Source organism: Chinchilla lanigera, unplaced genomic scaffold, assembly GCF_000276665.1.
Source record: "Chinchilla lanigera isolate Chin_1 unplaced genomic scaffold, ChiLan1.0 scaffold00036, whole genome shotgun sequence".
Taxonomy (NCBI): Eukaryota; Metazoa; Chordata; class Mammalia; order Rodentia; family Chinchillidae; genus Chinchilla; species Chinchilla lanigera.
The window spans coordinates 1,146,544-1,168,374 of NW_004955437.1; the positions used below are offsets into that span (position 1 = coordinate 1,146,544).

The following is a 21,831-nucleotide window of genomic DNA, read 5'->3' on the forward strand; positions in this document are numbered from 1 at the left end:
TTCTCCTCCTACCCCTCCCCTGATAGACTTCTCTTTATTGAATCTCCAGACCTTAAATTTATACCCAAGTGTAAATCCCAATCCCCTCAGAAACCTTCTGGAATTCCATTTTGATATGTGCACATAACAGTTCATTGAAAATGTTCTTGTAATGCTAAGCTTCTAGCATCTTGGTGACCTTGGAATCTTTGTTCAGAGACCCACTAGAAAGAGGTTTCTGTCATCATGTCCATTGGTGTCTTCTGAAGATCTCTGCAAAGTCCAACAGAGAGTAAGCAGGAGCTTTCCAGAATATTCTGGGTAGGTAAACCTCACCCCACCTGTGTCTGAATATTCTATCCAAACCCAGGAAAAAGTACATAAGGTTTATAATAGGGTAGTAAGGATGTAAGTTTCTTACAAATTTTCCTTAGCTCCATGAAGAATTTCTGGGTCCTAGCTCTGATGCATAAAATAAACTTTGAATTTGCCTCTACATACACAGGTGCTATTTGTGACAGTGGAGATTATGTTTGTGACATGAAGTTCTGAGTTGATTATTTGCTTTTTGACTTACACTGGTATTTGACTTTTTTGACAAAATACAACAGCATAATCTTCTATGTTTTCAACCAATTCTCATGCCTTTCCTGGAAATCCATCCACAGTTTATGATAGTATAGTAATGAAGTCTATGCACTTACATCCTTACCTTAGTTTCCAATTAGAGTTATACAATCCATCAGTTAAAGGCCAAAGAAAAGTTTTCATTTACTTTTCCAGCTTTTTTTCCTGAGTTTTTTAAAGCAAGTTTGTTTAATAGACTCCATGTTTACTGGAGAAAAATATAATGTAATGTTTCATAAGGTGAGTTCAGAGGCAAAGGAGGCAGCAAGGATTGACCACAAAAGGACCAGGAGAGAACGAAAAATTGTCCTGTAGTCTGAACTGGTGGAGGACAGGCTGAAAAAGCCATCAGGAAGGGCATGTTCTGTATGGTCAGTGTTATGGTTTGTGCCTGGAGTCCCCCCAAAGCCTTATGTGGTCATGGGAGGGGCTGGCTTTTTGGAGGTGGCTGAATCTGTGACTGATTCATAGTCTAAGGGTGTGAGTGCTACACCCATGGTAGGGCTGGTAGCCTGCGTACAATGTAAGAGAGGAAAGAGGCTTACTCTCCCCTTCTTTTCTGTTGCTTTTGGTGTCTTCCACAGCCATGAATGGTTGCCACTCTGCTATGCCACCCTGCCTTAGAGCCAGCCGATTATGGACCGAAACCCCTACAAACTGTGAGCTAAAAAACTCCTCCTCCTTGAGCAGTGGGCGTCTAGTATTTCATCTCACCAACGAGAAAAGTAACTAGGTCGCTGAACCAGGAAGCAACCAGCTCCAGGATGGAAGAATGGGAGCCAAGAGGGAAGCCTTTCCCAGACTGGAACAGGCAGGGACACCCGTCCTTCCTTTGGTGTTGTCAGCTTTACTTCAGTTCAGGAGTCCTGAGGAAGACAGAGGACAGTGGTGTTTCCAGACCTAAATCTGCACATGACTCCTTTCCCTTCTCAGGACCTATCACGACAGCACTGCTGTAAGAAGAGAGATACGTTCTCAAGTCTCCAGAGCCAAAGCTAATCCAGAGCACAGGCCTTCTATTAAGTGGACAGACTCAGAAATTTAGATCCAGACCTTCCCCCGTACCTCTGTCTTGTGTCTGGTCACTTTGACCATTCACTGTGGAAAGAAAATCTCTCTCAGAGAGGGTTAAAGGACGTAATCTGTTAGCTGAAGTCCAGAATTTCCTTGAGAAAGAGAGGGTAAGAATATATTTAAACAACATGGATATGAATCTGCCTCCCAAATACCATGTCCTCAGCCTCAGATCTGCCTATTGAGATTTCTATAACAACATAACACACAGCAGCCAGGGCAGAGACAGAACACCAACTCAGAGCTTGTGATCCACAAAGTTTTGGTCCCACGAATCCAGTGTTCAGTGGCTCTTCATTATTTGCCTTCATTATATTCCTGGGTCTCAGCCCACTAAATCTAAAGCTTGTTTTCCTTTCTCTTATTTCTTGAAACCATAACCCTGTAGGTTTCAATATAAGTAAACATAAACCATTGATTTCTGAATTTGTAGGAAGTTTGAAGTTCTTGATGAAACAAAGCGTTCCTATAAGGCCACTGATATGCTGAAAACTAACCTCAGAAAAGGCCTATCCCCCTCCCAAAAAAGTTTACAAAGAGTCTGAGGCACCAACAAGCTCCTTACTTTTTTGACTCCTAAAGTAGATGAACATCCTCACCACGGGGAAGAGCAGACCCAGCACAAAGCCCCCGACTCCACTCAGCGTCTTGCTCTGTGCAGATACAGACTGTGTCCCAGAGAGAAGCAAGAAGATTTAGTAATTATTGTCCCAAATCCAGTTTCTCTCATTGAGATACTGATTCAGAGTTTTGAGACTAGGGGAAGAAGCCTGCACTAGAAGAGCTAGAATTGGCCAATCGTGGAAAGAGAGATTTAAAGATCAAACAAGAAGTCTATGCACTAAATACAGTTAAATACCACAGTCCTGAAATAACCCTGAGGTGAAAAGTATCTATAGTTCAGTGTGTAGGATAACAAAGCAAATGAAATTTTCCTACAAATGGTTCTACTATCCTTCTTTCTGGATAAAACCCCATTGTGTATAGACAACACTTTCTGTATACACTCACCTGTTTAAGTGCACCTAGGCTGTTTCCACATATTAGCTATTGTGAATTGCACTAGTACACATTTGGGTATGTATATCTCATGAACTGATATCTTCAACTCTTGCAGGAAGTCACCCTGGAGAGGTATAACTGGATCAAGTAGAAATTAGAAAATAAAAATGAGACAATAATATATTTCTCTACTGAAAATTGTAGGATATTATGGGAAGAAAGAAATATCTAAATAAATGGAGGAAACATCTAATTTGGAGATTATAACACTAAATATTTTTTAAATGTCAGCTAACTCTAATAGAATCTGAATTTAAAAATCCCATGGAGTATCAAGGTGTGGTTTATTGTGTGCTTGCTTATTTTATTTGTGTCTTTTTATTTCTTCTGTTTCCTTTCAGGGATGTATGGAATGAATGTCAGCTACATTTTACCTTCACATGTAAATGCTGAAGTCTAGATGTAGAGAATGAACTTTCTGAGAATTAACGCAACTGGACAAAATTCAGTACAACATAACATGATCTACTATATTGTGGTGTTACTCAGCATAGTGTATTCTCAAATATAGACAAATTAGACAAGAGAATGAAATTAAAACTCTAGAACCAGATCTTCTCCCAAATACAATGCTGTGATCTCTTGTAGCCATACAGACCAAGAAGGATAATTCCTTTCAGTAGATACTGCTTGGTCATTTGAACATCCATGAGAAAATTCACCATAACACCTACTCAGATTATCAGAAAAGAATCCAATTTCAGAGGAACTGAAAATATTTCCCAGGATTTAACACTGAAACGAACTGATTCTTTAATTTCATTTGAAGGATATTTGAGAAAGCTACAATGTCCTTATGAGATGGAGGATGATAGAAAGTGTTAATATTTTTGTCAGTTTGGAGAAATTATGTAGGATAGACTTAAATGGGTGCAGTTATTTGTTACTCACCTCAAAGAGGTGGGTTGTATTTCACATTCCCTTAGATCTGCGCAGGCCCTGCTGACCAACACCCTGTGGAAGCAGCGACTTCCCATAGCTTCTGAGGTACAGGTCTCAAGGGGTCTTAAAGCTGTTACGCTGTCCTCTTGAAAAACATGTTTTTGGGATGCTCAGCCCTCATGCAAGAAGCCAGTCTTCATTGTTGATGGGAAAACACAGGCCACATCATAGGCCCCAAAACTACATGTAGGGAGAGTATCCCACTGTCCAAACTGAGACTCTCGAGGACCCGGGGCCAGCTTCCGTTTGGCTGCAACCACGTGAGACGGATGATCCTGGTTAGAGCCACCGTGCTAAACTCAACCAAATCCCAGATCCCTGAGAAATCATAACAAGACTGTAATTTTAAACCAGCAGGACTCATTAACAGTGGTGGTGATTCATTAAGAGGTCCTTTTTCAAATACTTTCATCTATGCAGACAAATATACTGGCACAAAATTGTATCTTCCTCTTCCTGTCTTTTTAATGCTGGTAGGATTTTCAGGAATCTTATCTTTTTCATTCCAAAAGTTCAAATTTCATATTTTGGACATTTCTGCTTTTATTAGTTTTGCAAAAAAAGAACACAGAAATCTTAATTTCTTTATCTTTAGCATACTTTTATTTTCAATGTTGTTAATTTTATATCATATTTACTTATACTTTTATTCATTTTGAATGAATTTGTTAAATTCACCTGTTCTTAAATTCTTAAATGCTTAAGTACTTGATCTTTATAGTTTTTCTTTTACAATGCAAGAATTTAGACATATATTTCCCTATATGGAATTTTTTATTACATATCAAAAATTTCAAAATCTATTACAATTTCTTTTATTTTAAGTTATTTTTGAATTTCCCTCCTGATTTTTTCTTTGATCTACTATACATTGAGAAGAGTGTTTTTTCACTTCTACAAATATTGGTGATTTTCTGTCTTATGGATTTGAAATTTGATAAGAGTGTGGACACAATATACTCTATATGATTTTGGTCTTTGGAAAATTTTGGGGACCAAGTTTATATCCACAGTATATGTTCAAATTTGAGGGTTTTTGGTACAACTTAAGGAAATATAAATTCTGTAATTACTGGATATTGAGTGCCATGAATATGTTTGCCAGTTAGAAAGTCTACTTAAGTAAAGGTGACTGAATGTTTTGTGTATGTCTACATTTGTTTATTGATGATTTTTTGCCATGAAATTTAGTGGTTTTTTTGTGCTATGTATGCCTTCCAAGCTTCCATACTATCACCACAAAACTCAGCAAATTTCTGAAGAGACTCAGCTGACAGTTAGAAGAAGATATATGTTATTTGGTAGGGGAAACTATAGAGTTTTTATTTGTACTGGTGTTTAAACCCAGAGTCTTTACATGAGCTAATACTCCGATCTTTCTCTGCGTCAGTCTGGCCGCAGCAGGTCCAGGAGATTCCTGCAGGAGGGAAGGATGCAGGCTAAAAGACAAACAACACAGACACCAGAGGTCCTTCTGGTGGGCCAGCGGAGCAAGGCTTCTCTAACCCAGAGAAATGTTTTTTGTTTTATTATACACTTTTGCTATTACATATGAAACTCCTAGATACAGTGAGGTTTCTATTTTAGTTACAGAGTCAGACACGGTTGACCGACTGTCTGACCGCACCCCTAACAGGAAATCAACTTTTCTAAAGCACATGAAAGGAAGCAAAAAAGATCAATCACTAGGTGTTCTTCATTAGGTATAATTTTTCACAGAATTGTTCACTTGTCTACTGGACAATAGGACCCATATTTACAATATCTCCCTCCACAGCCAGTCCAGCACACATAGGGCGTTCGCCTAACGTTTCCTTAAGTGCTGAGGACTGCGCAGCGCTCCCCTCCCGTTCCGGTGGGCGAACATCGCCACACAGGAGGTAGGGAACTGATGCAAATCTCTCTGGAGGCTTTTGCCTTCCTTTTCAACGCTAAAAGGATGCCTTTCATCCTGGGCTCTGATTCCTTAACTACTTTCAGTTGTGATCCTTAGGTTCCCAACCATCCTTTATCAATAGCACAATGAATATCTGCAAAGCTACGATTAATAGAGAGTAGGGAGAGCCGCACACCCATCCTATGCGGTTCCTGCAAAGCAGGGACCCGCTGCCTGTCCTGCCTTTGTCAAGGAACTGGCCCTGGAAAGTCTCAGGCATTTTTCATTTTTTATTTTGAGGCAGGATCTCCCTAAGTCACGAAGTTGCCTAGAATAGGCTCCAACTTGCAATCATCCTGCCTTTGTGTCCCAGAATGCTAGGATTACAGAGGTGCACCACCACACCCAGCTGGCCTCTAGTTTCAATCCATCACACAAGCCCACAAGGATATCTAAAACTTTTCTGGTGGGCTAGGGGTGCAGCTCAGTTGTGGAGAAATGCACTAAAAGTGCCAGGCTCACTGGAGATACCATTTGCCCCGGAAATAAGAAGTCCCTGAGGTCCCCCACCTTGGATTAGAGGCAAGTAGATTGGATTTCTTAGTAGTTGCTTTACAAAGCATCTTGACTGAAATATGTGTTCCATGTATTTTAATTCTTCCTTACAATTTCCCACCACAAATCTCAGATAAAGTGAGACGAGCTTTTTTTTTTCTCGTCTGAAGGAATGGAACCAGGGTAAAGTTGGAACACTGGGATTTAACAGCACAGATGTAATTATCACTTATAAATTCTTATAGGAAATTATGCTTTGCAGACACAATAGATACTGTAACTCAAAATAAAATGGTCATAATTTAGACTTTGAATAACTTAAAAATAAAATGAGAAGTGTCTATAACAGAGGAGAAATTGTGTTCAGTTATTAATTGGAAATAAACTTTTCAATTGGTCATTTGCTTTTTGGTTTACTTAGATTTGTGACTGACTCTTCAAATGGAATACAAACCAGAATTCTCTTTTTCAAACAATTTGCCTGCCTTTCTCTGACACCATTTCAGATGTTTCACACAAGCGGATCAATGAAGTCTGTGAATTCAGATCCATATACTGATTTGCAACTAAGAGTTTTTTTTTTTTTAGCTTGTTTCTTATCACCTTTTCTTCCAGTTTGTTTCAACTGTTATAAGTCTATTTTGTGTTGTTAGGCACTGCCTTTAGCATTTTTATCTAATTGTTAAAAATTATTTTAACCAATTAGCCAAAGTCATATATATTTATGTTGTAGAACATGATGTCTATTATATGTAGACAGATGGAAAAAGACATTTCCATCTATTTAACCAGTACAATACCTCACATACTTACCATACACAATTGAAAGTCATTGTTGTAATATCATTTTATTCTCTTTTTCTTTGCTATTTTTTGTCCTTAAAGCTGTATAAAGCAAATGATTTCTCAATCTATGATTATTTGAGAAAAATTTACTGAAGTAATAAGGAATAACATGAGTTTAGAGGCAGGGGAGGAGGCCAGAATTTAACACAAAGGGGCCAGCAGAATATGAAGTCATTCAGTCTGTAATGGGGCTTCCCAGTCAGGGACAGGGGCGGAGGAAGCTGTCAGGGAGGACACATTTTGCGGGGTCACTGAAGCAGGGGAACCAGGTCCTGTGACAGTCTTTTTCTGTGGAAGAATGAGAACCAAGCAGGAAGCCTGGCACCACTGGTCTGGCGCGGACATAAATCCTTCCTTCAGGGTTGTTACCTTCACTTCAGCTCAGGAGTCCTGTAGAGACAGAGAACAGAGATGTTTCCAGACCTCACTGTGAACACACAGCTTCTTTCCTTTCTCAAAACCTCTTGCAGGGCTGGGGACGTAGCTCAGCGGCAGAGAGCCTGCCTGGCGAGAGCAAGGTCATGAGTTTGATTCCTGGTACCAGAAGAAAAAACAAAAACAAAACCTTGTGACAACAGTGCCACAGAAGAGAAAAAGAAAAGGTCTCCCTGAGCCAAGGCTCTTCAGAGAACAGACGTTTTGCTAAGCGGAAGAAAGAGGTTTAACATCAGCTGCCTGCTTAGAAACTAGAATTCAAGGTCTTTCCCATTATTTCCCTCTCACGTGTTGTCACAATTATCACCCCTCGTAGGACGAGCAAATCTGCCTCCGAGAAGTCTGAAAAGAAACTACTGCTCGTTGCTTTCCAGAATTTCCTGGGAAAGATAGGGGGAAGAGGAAAATAGTGACATGGGGGCAAGCCTGCCCCCAACCAGTGTCCCCAGTGTTGCATGTGCCACATAGGGGTTCTTGGTTCACTCAAATCACTCCAGCCACCACAGAGAGGGAGCACAGACTGAGCACAAGTGACCAAGGAAGCTTCTGCCTCCAAGACCCGGTGTTCAGTGGCTCTTTCTTATTTTCCCATTGTGTTGGGGCCATTATTTCTAGGCTAGTTAACCTTTCTCTTTGTACACAAGGTCTTAGCTCCCGATGTATAAACATACCAACTATAGACTTCTCCTGTCAATTCCTAGGAAATGTTGAGGTCACCTGATGAAAGAAAGGCTTCGTGTAGGGCCACAGAGATATGAAGAAAACACCTGCAAAGTCCTATTTCTTGCCCAGACACATCTATGGAGAATCTCAAGCACCAACGAACTCCTTACCGTGTGATTGCTGAGGTAGATGAACAGCCCCACCCCAAGGCAGAGCAGACCCAGCACAAAGCCCGCGATTCCGCTCAGCATCTTGCTCTGTGCAGATCCAGACTGTGTCCCTGAGGGAAGAGGCCAGGTTTAGAGATTTTTGCTCTAATTAAACTTCCTTCACTGAGACACTGAATTTCAAAGCCTTGAGATTGGAGGAAGTCTCTTGCACTGCAAGAGATAGACTTGCTCATTCCTTGAAAAAAAGATTAAAAGTCACTCTGAGTAGTTATAAGCCTTAGAAGCACTGAATTCATTAAAATATCACAACCCAGAAATAATCTGTGAGGTATAAAGTCTGTTTCGCTCAGTACAGTTAAGTGACCCATCTAGAATGACGGAGCTAGCGGACGACAGAGCTGAGGTCGGCTCCCCTCACCTCAGAGGGCCCTGCATCGTCTCTTTCGGGATCACAATGAACAGCCCAGAGAAAAAGCATCAGAAACACAAGCCCAGCCCAGAGGCAGTGTCTAGGATAAGGGCAAACGGTTGACCTCACTTGTGACCTCATGGGATGGCTCAAAACGGGGACAATCACTTTTCTGTCTCATATGCATAATTAGTTACTCTGGTGGCATAGGTATTGTCATAGAAACTATGACAGAACTGCACCTACGACTGGTGCTGAAGGAGAAAGTGGAAGAAATAAAATTTGAGGGTAGGGAGAAGAGAAACCTGAAGGACCATTTATAGGTAGGTGGGCTTTGTAAGGCTGGGAAGCTGCTGACTCACTCCACTCCACCGTGACAGGGCTGCTCCAGCTCGGGTGCTCCACCTGGCAGGCATAAACCTCTCCGCTCTGAGGAACAGTTTCCAGCATGACCAGGGTCTGGAAGGTCCAGTCTCCATTCCGGATCAGGCCTGTGGACACCACCCCAGCCTCCTCCTCCTGCCCGTTCCGGAACCATCTGACTTCAATGTGGCCTGGGTAGAAGCCACTCACAGAGCAGACCAGGAGGTTGTGGTGCTGCAGGGGCTGGGTCATTGTGGGGTACACAGTCACCTTGGGCTCAACTAGAGGAGAAAAGGCAGAAAGGATGAGTCAGGAAGGCAGAGTATTCCCCTTCATTTGTCTACCTTCCTGTATCCCTTCACAGGGAGAAGTCCTGGTGACCTGGCTCAAAGTTGGCCTAAGGCCTAATAGGACTCATTGTCATGACCCTGGAATTTAATTCAGGCAGCAAGGACACACTAGAGTTGAGAGATCTTGAGAAACATTGTTCTTTTTTTCATATCTCTCTGTCTGTCTCTGTCACAAATATACACATATACACGGGTACACATTTCACCTTCCCACCCCAGGCTGCCCCAGGCCCCTTGCTCACCTTTCAGATGCGCAGTCAAGCTCTGGACAACCCTGTAGTTGACTCTACAGAAAGTGTCCACTGTGGCCCGCTCCTGCTCCAGGGCACCCTTCCACGAGTTCCAGAACTTGGCTGCAGACTTTCCCCGCTCTGTCACAGCTCGGAACTCCCCAACATCACTGTCGAATCGTGCATACTCTTCCAGGTTGAAGATGTGTCTCTCTAGGAAGCGCACCCTCTCTGTCCCATTGGAGAAGTGACATTCTGATTTAACATACTCCATGAAACGTGCTGTGAGAACAGGAGTGATCCAGTCACAGGCTGTTCTCTGGCAAGGCAGTGCCCACGATAGGGGCTTACGCAAAAGCAGCATCCCAGGTTCATCTGCCATCTCCCAGAGGAAGAAGGAGCCCATGATGACCGGGACAGCCCTCTGATCAGATGCCATTTGGGACCCAATGCCCCTTGGTTCTGGGTGAGAACAGGACCCAGGAGCTGGACAAGGACTTGCGCCTCACCAGAGCCCACAGCATCTCATGCTAGAAACCTCCATCCCAACCACGCCCTCCATCCTCCACTCTCAGCTCATAGTTCTTTGCCCTTTCTTTACGTGGGACCATCTCCTTCACTTTGTAAAATTTCCCTTATGCTGACCCTGGACCAGGCCTGTGCTGCCCCTGGGAATCCAGAGATGGGAAATCAAACATCTCCATTCTGCTCCTGGAGCTTAAATTAGTGAAAGTGAGGGACAAAAGCCAAACATGCAAAAGATGAGACAAGGGTGAGAGATGTCAGAAGGAGAAGCGTGGAGTTCTGCTAACAGAGAACAGGGGAAAGATCTAAATGACAACAAGTGCCAGGGAGACTCTCAGGAGCGACATTTGGGTTGTGACAGGAAAGGTTAAGTCAGTCACCAGTGGCCTAGGCCAGGGAAGCGTGACTCCAGGGTCCCAGCAGATCGGATCCAGCCACTGGTCCCAAAGGACAAAATGGAAAAGGCAGTAAAGGAAGATAGTAATGTATTCAGTGTGGCTACGCTGGAAAGGAACACAAGGCCAGCTTTCCCCAACTCTGCCTTTGGGGTGTTGGCAACAGCTCCTGGTTGACCCTGGGCAAGAACAAAAGTGGGGGCAAGAAGCAGACCTCAGAAGCAACCTGGGCAAACTGCGGACTGGTGGGTCGTTATCTCAGGGTTCCTTACAAAGCTCTCTTCTCCCCCACTATCTGAGCTTCAGGGCCTCCTGTCTTCTGGTTTCTTGAAGTAATTTATCAATCCTTTCTTTTGCAAATGGCATTACTTTTACCGGAAATACATCCCCTGTTTCTCCAACATGTATACATTTGCCCCACTCTTCTCTCTCCCCTTGTGACAAGGGTGCTCTTGCTAGGAGCACAGACTCTTCCCTTGGGCCTGCAGCTGTCTGATGAGTAACGAAAAGCAGGTTAAGCACTTGGCTTCTCAGTCTGCATTTTGCCTTGTTCTCCTTTGCTGCCTTAAACTTTGGGTCAGATTTCTGCTGAACTCTGCACTCAGATAGGTTCATCTTTTGAGGAGTGTTCCCCTAAAACAGATAATCCTCCTCTTTCAAGGCTGATAGTGTAGTAAATCAATTATCATCCACTAGCTTTTACATCATACCATTCCAGATCACCAGCATGGCCCCTAGAAGTGCTAGTCATGGCCTTAAGGAGGATGCAGTCCTTGTCCTAACTGCGTCTCTCCTCTCTGTGTTCCTCTTTCTGATGGCTGGTTTCTAGGAGAAATATTTTTGACCAATAAGTATTTTGTGACAAGAATTGAAGATATCCAGGTACAGGAAGTTTCTTAATGAAATAGGGGTCTTCATAACTGATCCTGAGTAAATTTGGAGCCAGAATGAGGTGCTTTCTAGACCCTCAGTGAGGATCTGAAGGATCCTTTCTTCTTCCTTTATCGCTTTTCAGAATTACACAAGAAGGATCTTAAAAGATGCAGACATCTAAAATGTTATGTATAACTTGTATATCTGTCCCCAAAATGTCACCTTGAAGTGATATTTCACAAAATTAGGACAGTTTTTAAATGAGGGGTTTTTAAAAGTTAATTTTATTTACGTTTTTCTAAATGTAAGTTAAAAAGACAAGGCCTCAAACTTGGTTTAATGAAAAGAAAAGGAAATAAACAAAGATCCCATCTAACCATCTACTTCTCTCCTGCTGTCTTCTCTCCAGCTTCTGATTCTTAACTCTGGTGTTAACTAAGAGAAAACAGCAACAGAAATAGGGTAGTTTGGACTAGTAGAGAAAATGCTGTTACGACTTACATCAGAATAAGAAGCACTAATTTATACTCCCTAGGGAGAATTCTATTTATTTCTGATCTATTTTTTAGATCTAAATCTAAAAGTAAGGAAAAGAATTATTATCCTGAAGTGACATGGCCACCACATCTAAAAGTAAACTCTGATTTAATATAATTAATATAATTAAAATAATTTCTTCATGTATTCTATTTATTTTCATGTCTATCTGCCTTATAATCAGTTTTTAATAATTAGCTAAAGTGCTTGCTTCTCCATTTAAAAAAGTGGAACTTGTATCGATTTTTTAAAATTTGGTTTTTCCTTACAGATTTCTGGTTCTGTTAGGTTACCCGCCCACACACATATGCACAGAGTTATACAAACATTCAAGGGTTACCAAGCTCACTTTAGATATTAAAAAGGGGGGTGGAAACTGCTAAGCTCAAGCTTTACATAGTTTTGCAAATAAGTTTAGTAGCATAAAGCTTATATGATTTAGTTAAGTATGTTTCTGTGTGTTAACTTCTGGGTAAATGTTATCTTCTGAAACGTCTATTTAAATTGGCTTATAGATAAGTAGACATGTGTAACTAGCCTAAATGCCTTTTGCCTAACAATGAGTTTGGTTGGTAAAATGAAGATGCCTTTAAAATTGCTAACATACATTTTGTTCAGCCTATCAGGATAATTTATTAAAGACTTTAGGTACAATGTTCATTGCTTTCTGTATTTCAAACATGAAAACCTTTAGGGTTTATTTTCTTTTGGTAAAAACAAAACAAAACATATATTCATATGTATGTATATATATGTCTAAAATATTAACTATACTAGTCTAATATCTTGGTATACATAAATAATCTAAAATAATTATAAGTAACTATAAATGAGATTAATGCTTATAAATATAACAACATTTGAGTCATCAGTTACTAAGTTCAAGTATTCTTGGCTTCTTAACATTTTAAAAACTGATATATTTTGGTCTACTACACGTGTTTTCATAAATCATTAACATAGAAGAAAAAAGGTTTAAGATTGCTTTCTTCATAAAACTGCTAAGAGTTAAAATTCTACCATGTCATTTAAGATGAAAGTAATATATAACATTTTCCCCTTATGTAGGGGCCCTTGGACCTGAGGAACTGCCAGACAAAGCTTCCTTCTGTAGCTGAAACATCAAACTTCTGATCCAATTTGCTTCAGTTTTCAACACTGCTGAGTAGCTCCTCTGGTTTTCCCCAGAGTCTTACTGTGACCCACTTAAGAAATATTATTAAAAATTATTATATATGATTAAGTTGGATATAATTCAAAAGCTAGTTCAAGAGTCTTCTGTGTCATAAGCAATAAAGTTTTCTTAAGAGAATGAAAAGCTATCTGTTAAACTTTCAAAAAACTAGATTAGGAAACAAAGTTTTGTGTTCTATCAAGAAAGTTTCTTGTCTTTTTTGCTGTCAGGCTTTTGGTTACTTAACCTGAGTTTTAAGAGTTAAAATTTATAGCCAGGCATGGTGGCGCATGTTTGTAATCCCAGCACTCAGGAGGCTGAGGCAGGCGGATCATTGTGAGCGTTGCAAGTTTGAGAGCAGCCTGGGCTACAAAGTGAGTTCAAGGCCAGCCTGAACTGCATAGAGAGACCTTGTCTCAAAAGACAGAAAAAAAAAAAGAGTTAAAATTTAAGCATTTGCTTGTTCTGAGATCTTTTCAATGATCAATTTATAACTAGTTAAATGAGCATGAACAACTATTATCTTAGGTTATAGCACACCATATATCTATCTATCTATATCTATATCTATCTATCTATCTATATATCTGGATAGAAATATGTATACAAATCTGAGAATAAAATATGTTCTGAGTCTGAGCTTTGTCTAATGTTAAGTTTATAGAGTTAAGATTACATAAGTTTAATGCATGCAAAGTAACAAACAAGCTCTCTTTTTAATACAGTATGCATTGGATCTGGACATTAAATATATAAAATAATTAAAATTATTGGCATCTTTGCTCTTTATATTTGGTACAATTCAGTCCTACCATTTATGACTTGATCTACAGCTACTGGATTTGACTAAACAAGCTTTTTTGTTATTGTATAAGTGAGATACACTTATATATTAGGTAATAAGACTCTGGTTAGTAACACTGTTTCCTAGACTTCTAAGAGATCTAAAGCTATTTAATTTTTGTGTCAGTGCTGTTAAACTTTTAGATCTGTTAAATACAAAAATTACATGATTATGGCTATACTATTGAGCTACAGATTCTAAATTTTGCCTCAAAAATGAAAAATAAGTTAATATATGTGAAAGACATATGGTTTTGATGTTAATTCTTGCCAACTTCTTGGTATATTATATACATTTAGATATCTCAAGTGTAGAAACCTTCTAAATACAAAACTTAAGAAAATACTTCACTACATAGGTGTCTTCAACCAAAATTGTTTGTAATAATATAATTTTAAGCTTATGTTTGTATTTTCCTCATTGGATTATAATACTTACACATACCTAAAAACTAGACAGTCCAAGAGTAGCACTCTAATAATTAAAGATTGGACATTAGTCACCTCTAAAGTACATCTATGAAAAGACACATCGTTGAAAAGACACATCATTAAGAAAAGCTACTATAAATTTTGATAAGGATTTTTATGTCATCTAATATTTTGCAATTTGATAGAGGTAAACTATTACTGATGTTATTTTATACTAAATTGGGAATTTAAATGTATTTTCATAGAAATAACAAAAAGAACCTAATGGCCCTGGCATAAAAATGTCATCCTAATTGTTTTCATAAAATACTACTTGCTCTTTTTTTTCATTTTCCTTGCGAAACTTTATAACTGTCATCTGTTAACATGCTACAGGAATATGACTTATAAGAGACAATCTATACCATATGTTAAGATGTTAGACCATCACATACAGGACAGATAGAATAGATATGGATTCCTGAAACTAATGCTGGCCGTGATTAATGGACGAGGTAGCTGTTCTCGGGTCCTACTTTATAGTTCAAAGTGCCCCAATATCCAAAAGAGACTATACTAGGATTAAGATCTGCTTCTCACTGTAGGATTAGTATAACTGACCTTCTAGGGGTTCAACAACTGAAGTTTAGAGAACAAAGCTAAGAAAGATAACAAGGCTAAGAGGACAGCTAATATCTTTGGCTCTTGCTCTCCAAGATCTGCCAGGACCCAGGGCATGATAGGACCCCTCAGAAAGGACTCTGCCACTCTGGTCAGTCATTCCACCTCCCAAGTAGGGGGATTTTTGGACCCTAGAGGATGGGAGTCAACCAGTGTACACTCTATGAAAAGGAAACTCACTGAAAAGGGGATAGCCCCATGCTTTCAAGGAAAGCCATATTTTCAGACAACACTGTTGGTCATCCTGGCAAATGATACAAACAGTAGAGGGAAAACTTCGATGAGTTAAGAGGCTCCTCACATTGTCCCAAAAGTAACCCCTGAGGAGGCTTAACTGCATTTGACAAGTACATATTGGTAGATTAATTTTATTTAGCACAGGTCTTACTCTGATCTGTTCTTAAACACCCACAGAAAAGTATAACCAAAAAAGAGTAATAATATTAAAAACAGATAGCTGGAGCATATATAAAAGGGGCTTTAAACACTGTACCAAGCCCTCCTGGCAGTCTCTTGTTACACCTTTGACATCTTATCCTTCAACCATGAGAGATCTGAATTCCCAGTTTCAATAGCTTTTCTCAAATGTGTCCTTCACCCTGTCTTAGTACATTATCTTTATGTTATTTCAGTGTACATTCAAGTATCCCTCGGATAAACATTTAGCTCCTTATATAGGTGTGCCTAGGAGGTAAAAATGACAATATATTTACTATAACTAGTAAACATTATTACGTTTATGGTATAAGCTAACTCTCAATTATTTACTTCAGGCATTGCATGACTATGTTAGCTAGAGCCAAATATTACAAACTTCTTTGTTTTACAAAGTAGAGGCCAATTCCCAGGTTTTAAATCCTATAATAATTAGATACTTAGTGGACCAATGTTTCCATAAAACAGATTATTTTAAATTTATTCTTTGGTCATGTCTTGGTTACTATTCTCTTGTTGCTGAGACAAAATACCCAACGCCCAAAATGAAGGAAGGAAAGGTTTATTTAGTTTACAGTTTGTAGAGGTTTCAGTCCATCCTCAGCTGGCTCCAAGAAGAGTGGCACATGGCAGAGGGCAACAGTTCATGGCGGCAGAACAGCAAAGCAACAAGAGCAAAAGGGAGGAGTAGCAGAGAGGAGTAAGCCTCTTTCCATCCCTTATATTGTAAGCAGGCTACCCACATCCAGGGGCGTGTAGCACTCACATAATCTCCATGCCCTCCTCTTGCACAAGCTCAGGATGAATACAAAGTAAGCACCCTGGCTCCCTGCTGAGTCACACAGTTAACCTTCTGAACTTCTCAATCTGACACAATAAACATTCCAGAAGGGTAAGGGCATGTCATTTTCACCCCAGGATGGAGAACTGCTGTCACTTAGCCAAACCTCTAGACTCCCCAAGTTGACACGATGTATCAACCATAACAGGCCATTATTATAATTTAAAAATTGGATTCCTTATTAACAAAGAAAAGAGAAAAATATATATATTCTTACACTTTTCCTGATGTATTTGGGTAAATATCTCAAGACAAAATAGAGGCTATTATCAAAGATAACTCACTATTTCTTTACTTTTATTCTTTATCTCCTGTTTAACATATTTGTTTATACTGTATCAGGCTATTGTCACAGTTCTAGCTGTCATCAGCTTGTACTTAGATTATTCTAACAGAAAACAAGCTCAACCCTTTTCTCTCACTCTTGTTTGAAAAAAAAGAGCCAAAGACATTGGCTCTCTCACACTCATTTATATCTTTCAGGTTTCTCCACTTTTAGTCAAGCTGATGTTCACTTATGCTGTTTCTAAAACAAAATTATATTTTAAAACAACTCTACAGGTGTGTCTTCTACATTACAAGACCTACATTCACAAATTAACACAGTGTCAGATTCTGTGTTAAGCACTAGCAACAAGTTAATAACAAAAGCCAGTACTCCTAGGTCTCCTATATCAGTCTGGATGACACTTTCATCCCTGGTTAGACAAGGTCAACACCCCCTACCCACAGCCTAAAGCGTCTGTAAAAAGATTGACTTTCATCTCTTCTGTATCCTTTAAGAATAAGGGCTTGAAGTTGGGGAGAAGTGGTGGTGGTGAGGTAGGACAGAAAAAATAAAAGTAGCTGTTATAGCTTGTACCTAGATGTCCCCTCAAAGCCTCATGTGGTCATAGGGGGACTTTTCAAAGGTGGTTGGATCTCGGGTGTGTGATGCTGTGGTCAAAGGTGTGATGTTGAGATTGATTCATGGTATGATATTAGGATTAAGGGCGTGCCATCTGTGGTGTGAGTGTTACCTGCCATAAGGGTGGGTAGCCTGGATAAGATAAGGATAAGCGATAGAAAGAGGGTCACCATTTGTTGCTTTTCACTTGCTGCTTCTCCACTACTTTGCTGCTTTGCTGCCTTCTGCCTGCCATGAGCTGTTTCTCCTGTGAGATGCTCCTCTGCCATTCTACCCTGACTTGGAGCCAGCCAGCTATAGACTGAAACAACTACAAACTGTGAGCAAAGTAAACTTTTCCTCCTTAAACTTTGGGTGTCAGATATTTTGTCCCAGCAGTGAGAAAAGTAACTAAGTAGGTAAAAAGAAGACAAGACAAATCATAATTTAAAAATTGTACTTTTAAAAGGACAGCAATTTCAGGACACAATCAAGGTTACCCAAAGTTATCCATACCTGTACTCCCAAGGCTTGTTTATGCATCTTTTCTTCCAATGCTATTGCACACCAAATCCCTTACAGATACTACACAGCCATAAATTAGCTTAGTTGATAAGGTAGGAGCAGAAACTTGACCTTAGGCTAAAAAGATTCAAAGTTTCCAAAAACTATTTCTGGAGAAAGCAGACCACCCATCATAGAAAAGAGATGCAATAGACTAAGTCCATGCCTTCTCCTATGAAAGGAGAAATTTTTTTATCTGTAAAATGGGTCATTATCTTTCTATGTTTGGGTGTATCATTGATTTCCCTCTGTAAACCGAGCCCAAACTTTCTATAAATTCACAAATTCTACAGATTTCCAGTGCCAAAGACACATAAATATTTTGAACTCCAGACTATAAAGCATTTTTCTCCTTTTAAAGGTCTGCATTCTAATTTTGAGGGTGTGTAGTTTTAAAATTCTCCTACTAAATCCCTTTTTTCTTCTTTTAAAAAAGCATAAAAACCCATATCTGTTAAAATGTTGATGTCAAATTCATTTGTCAATGCTGACCGGATGAGGTAAGGTAAAGAACTGTCTGAGATCTCTTAGGGTGCAGTCAGTCACATGTGCTGCTGAAGTTTTAATACACAGAAACATACACACATACTTGTATAACATACATATGTAATAAGTATTTTATATGTGCATGTTTTATATTTAAATGAACTGAGAAAATGTCGAAAAGAGTGAGAGACTGTTTAAAAAAAGAACAAAAAAATTACTAGAATACTGTGTAGTGTTTTATACCATATGCATAGGTATTCATAAGATGGGGTGCAGTAATATATATTTTTTGTTACAAGTTACTGGCCCTTATCTTAGGAGAGAGTATTCTGATATTAATTGGGAAATGTACTACTAACATTACAGAATACAAAACTCTAATTTGCAAAGCGTATCTGTCTCCAACTGTTTGAAGAGTGGACTTGTAGACGTGTATGTTTTGTCATATCACTAATAATAGTAGGAAGAAAAATTTTGATTAAAAAAAACAAACAAGAGTGAGAGAAAAGGGTTGAGCTTGTTTTGTGTTAGAATAATCTAAGTACAAGCTGATGACAGCTAGAACTGTGACAATAGCCTGATATGTATAAAGACGGTTGCAGTGGGATTTGACATCGCATCTGTAGGACCTGTGGATGGCTAGGATGACAACATCTTGCATAAAAGTCAGTGCACAGTGTGGCTGGCATTATTCCTAATACTTTCCGCCTATCTTTTTTAAGTCCATCAACAACTCTAAAAAGTGTTTGTTATCTTCCTTATTTTGTTTGAAGCAATTTAAACACAGAGGGATTAAATGCATTGCCAACAGTCACATATTTTGTGGAAGCTTGAGCAAGTATTTGAAATTGGAAAATTTGGCTGTGGTTTCCTAATATTTACTCAGTACATACACTTTAGTAAAAAATTCCTGGAGAGATGGCACGCATGATGGCTGAATACAGGTGCCCTGTGCATGGTGCTGCCATGGGAAAACCATGGGATCGAAGGAAAAACTATTTTGAGGACAGCAGTTGAAGGTAAACTCAAAAAATCAGTAAGGAGATGATGGGAATCCTAAGCAGCATGAAATATCAGAAAGGCAAGCTACAGAAAAGAACAAAAGAATTGCAACTTCAACTGTAGCTCCCCCTACTTCTGGGAAAAGTGAAACAGGAAAGTGCCAGAAACATCATACTCTCCAATCTTCTCTTTCTCTCGCCAATTTCCCCATTTCTGTCCCTTGGGTCTTTCCCTAATTGTTCCTTTTAATATTCAAATGACAGACAATAAGGGCCTGGGGATTTAGCTCAGCGGCAAAAGCGCCTGCCTGGCAAGCGCAAGGTCGTGAGTTCGGTTCCCGGTACCGGAGAAAAACCAAAACAAACAAACAAACAAACAAATGACAGACAATGGAAGCAGACACAATATCTATACTCCTCAAACTAAATCAGAACTTGTAGCCGTGACAAAAGTTCCCCAAATGCCAAAACCATTCCCTTTACCTTAAATGGCACTGTAGTCCAATCATCAGCACTTACTAACATGGATTTTGGGATCTTTACCAACTTATTCTCATGCTTATAGGGCATGTCCTGAGTCAGGCATGTAAGTTAGCTTTTAAACCAGAAACCCTCACTGAGGATATCAAAGTAGGATTTCATAAGCCATGAAGAACAGTTGTTAGCATATATGAAGGGCCACTCTTTAGATTTTTCCTCCTCTTCATATGGTTATCCACAAAATTAAGTGGCCTGTGGCTGGGGATTTAGCTCAGCGGCAAAAGCGCCTGCCTGGCAAGCGCAAGGTCGTGAGTTCGGTTCCCGGTACCGGAGAAAAAAAAACAAAAAACAAAAAACAAAAAAAACTAAGTGGCCTATGTTAGTAGAATGCTTTCCACAGAAGAAGTGGTATTATCTGAATTCCATTATTGTATCTCCAACACAGCAAGGCAAGATTCATACAGTTTGAAATTTAGAGGAAAGTGAAAGTTAATGGATGACACCTGATTACAATATATATTGTCACATATTAGGCTGAGAAAGCTATGCCACAAATCCTGGAGAAGACGTAGTACATCTGGGAGAGATCCTTCCAACTCTTTTTGATTACTCATACAATTTTCATGGACAACTTCCTTTTTGCTGCCATAGCTCAACATAATATATAGAAGGGCTAGATAAGAAATTATTTTAATATTACTAGTTCTGTGTTGCCTCAAGCTCTTGATGAAATATAATGTAAGGTTGGAAAGGTTTGGTTGGAAGGGATTTGGTCAGGCAAAGTCTGTATGGAGGCACTGTAGGTGGGCCTCGTACAGAGTATAAACATCCAGGCTCCTCCTTTGTGGTAATCATTTAGAATTTATATGGTGAGGGTAAGCGGTCACAGAAAAAAAAATCACAATTTTAAGGGACCTGGCTTGGACAGAGAGAATATTAACTCCCCTCATTCTCCCTTCCATAGTACTTTAGCACCCAAGGTATCCACTTACATCTGGCATCCCTGATCAAAGCCCCAGGAGGGCTCAGCACCATCAGTATCACTGTCAGAGCTGTTATGCAGGAACTTGCAGGGAGCCACAGACACATCACGCTGGAAAACAGGAAACGATGAGTGTTAGAGGGGCAGACAAGTCTCATGCAGCGAGAACTATATCCCCTGTGTATCCACATCCCAATTAGGAACCAATGCTCATTCATGCAAGCCTGGGGTAGTTACAGAGTTGAAGATCCAATCAGTATCAGAGATATTTAGCATCATATGTTGCTGGGCAGAGATTCAATATGAAGGTGTTCCTCTGAAAGTTACAATTTCTTTCATGAAAAGTATTGCTTTATTTAATAATTTATATTCCTCTGATTGTTTGATGTAGTTGTAACACTTTGATTGTCCTACTATGGTAAGCCAGCTCAGTTGACTCAGAGTCAGCCTCTGAAACTGTAACTCCTTTAGGGATGATTAATATTTTATGTGAAAAAATGTTCAGTCCCTTAGTTCTAGTTCTCATTGTGATATTTTTCATTGTATTGAGGATATGATCACTTACTTCCCTCCTTCCCTCTCCTTATTCTAAGAAAAGGCATAAGAAGCCTTTGCTACTGAATCAGAATGTTCAGGACATAGAACACTAATAAAAACCCATGAACTATACAATTGAATGTAGTCATATCACTTAAGAGCTGTAATTCTATCACTATGTAATATTACACATTATATCAATGTAAACATAAAGTCTCAAGTTTAGAATGTATTTTTTTATTTTAAAAAGAATAATAAAAAAGGAACAGTAGCAAAATACCAACATAGACAAAAACAAAACAAAACAAAAGCAATAAAAATAATACAGGATTTCAGAACAAAATGATAGGAGTTAACACTGGTTTTTATATTACATATTATCTTCTACAAAATTGCTATGTTACCAGATGTAATAATGCAAGATTGATCAAACCATTAAAGAGAATAAAAAATAAAAACAAAAGAAACATTAAAAATAATACAATTTCACTAGACAAGACGATAGAAATTCACCAATGGTTGTTATACTGCATATTGTTGTCTTCAAATTAGTTGTTTAGATTACCACATATAAGCATGCAAAATTGGGAGAAAACAAA

The 21,831-nt window shown here is 39.2% G+C and overlaps 1 protein-coding gene across 3 annotated transcripts; it reads right to left on the reverse strand.

Moving 5' to 3' along the window:
• Window positions 1–7,032: 7,032 nt before the first annotated feature.
• On the reverse strand, window positions 7,033–20,881 carry LOC102019954 (DLA class II histocompatibility antigen, DR-1 beta chain-like). 3 transcript variants are annotated; one of them, XM_005389451.2, is made up of 5 exons: window positions 20,706–20,881; window positions 9,594–9,863; window positions 9,001–9,282; window positions 8,230–8,339; window positions 7,033–7,351 (listed from the first exon to the last, which is right to left on the reverse strand). In XM_005389451.2, the coding sequence occupies exons 1-5, from the start codon at window positions 20,851–20,853 to the stop codon at window positions 7,343–7,345; spliced, it is 819 nt and encodes a 272-aa protein (XP_005389508.1). In that variant the 5' UTR covers window positions 20,854–20,881; the 3' UTR covers window positions 7,033–7,342. The 3 variants fall into 3 exon arrangements, with proteins under 3 accessions (XP_005389508.1, XP_013372582.1, XP_013372581.1); XM_013517128.1 differs by lacking the exon at window positions 20,706–20,881 and adding an exon at window positions 11,212–11,738; XM_013517127.1 differs by lacking the exon at window positions 20,706–20,881 and having other exon boundaries at window positions 9,594–10,709.
• Between the last annotated feature and the right edge of the window lie 950 nt (window positions 20,882–21,831).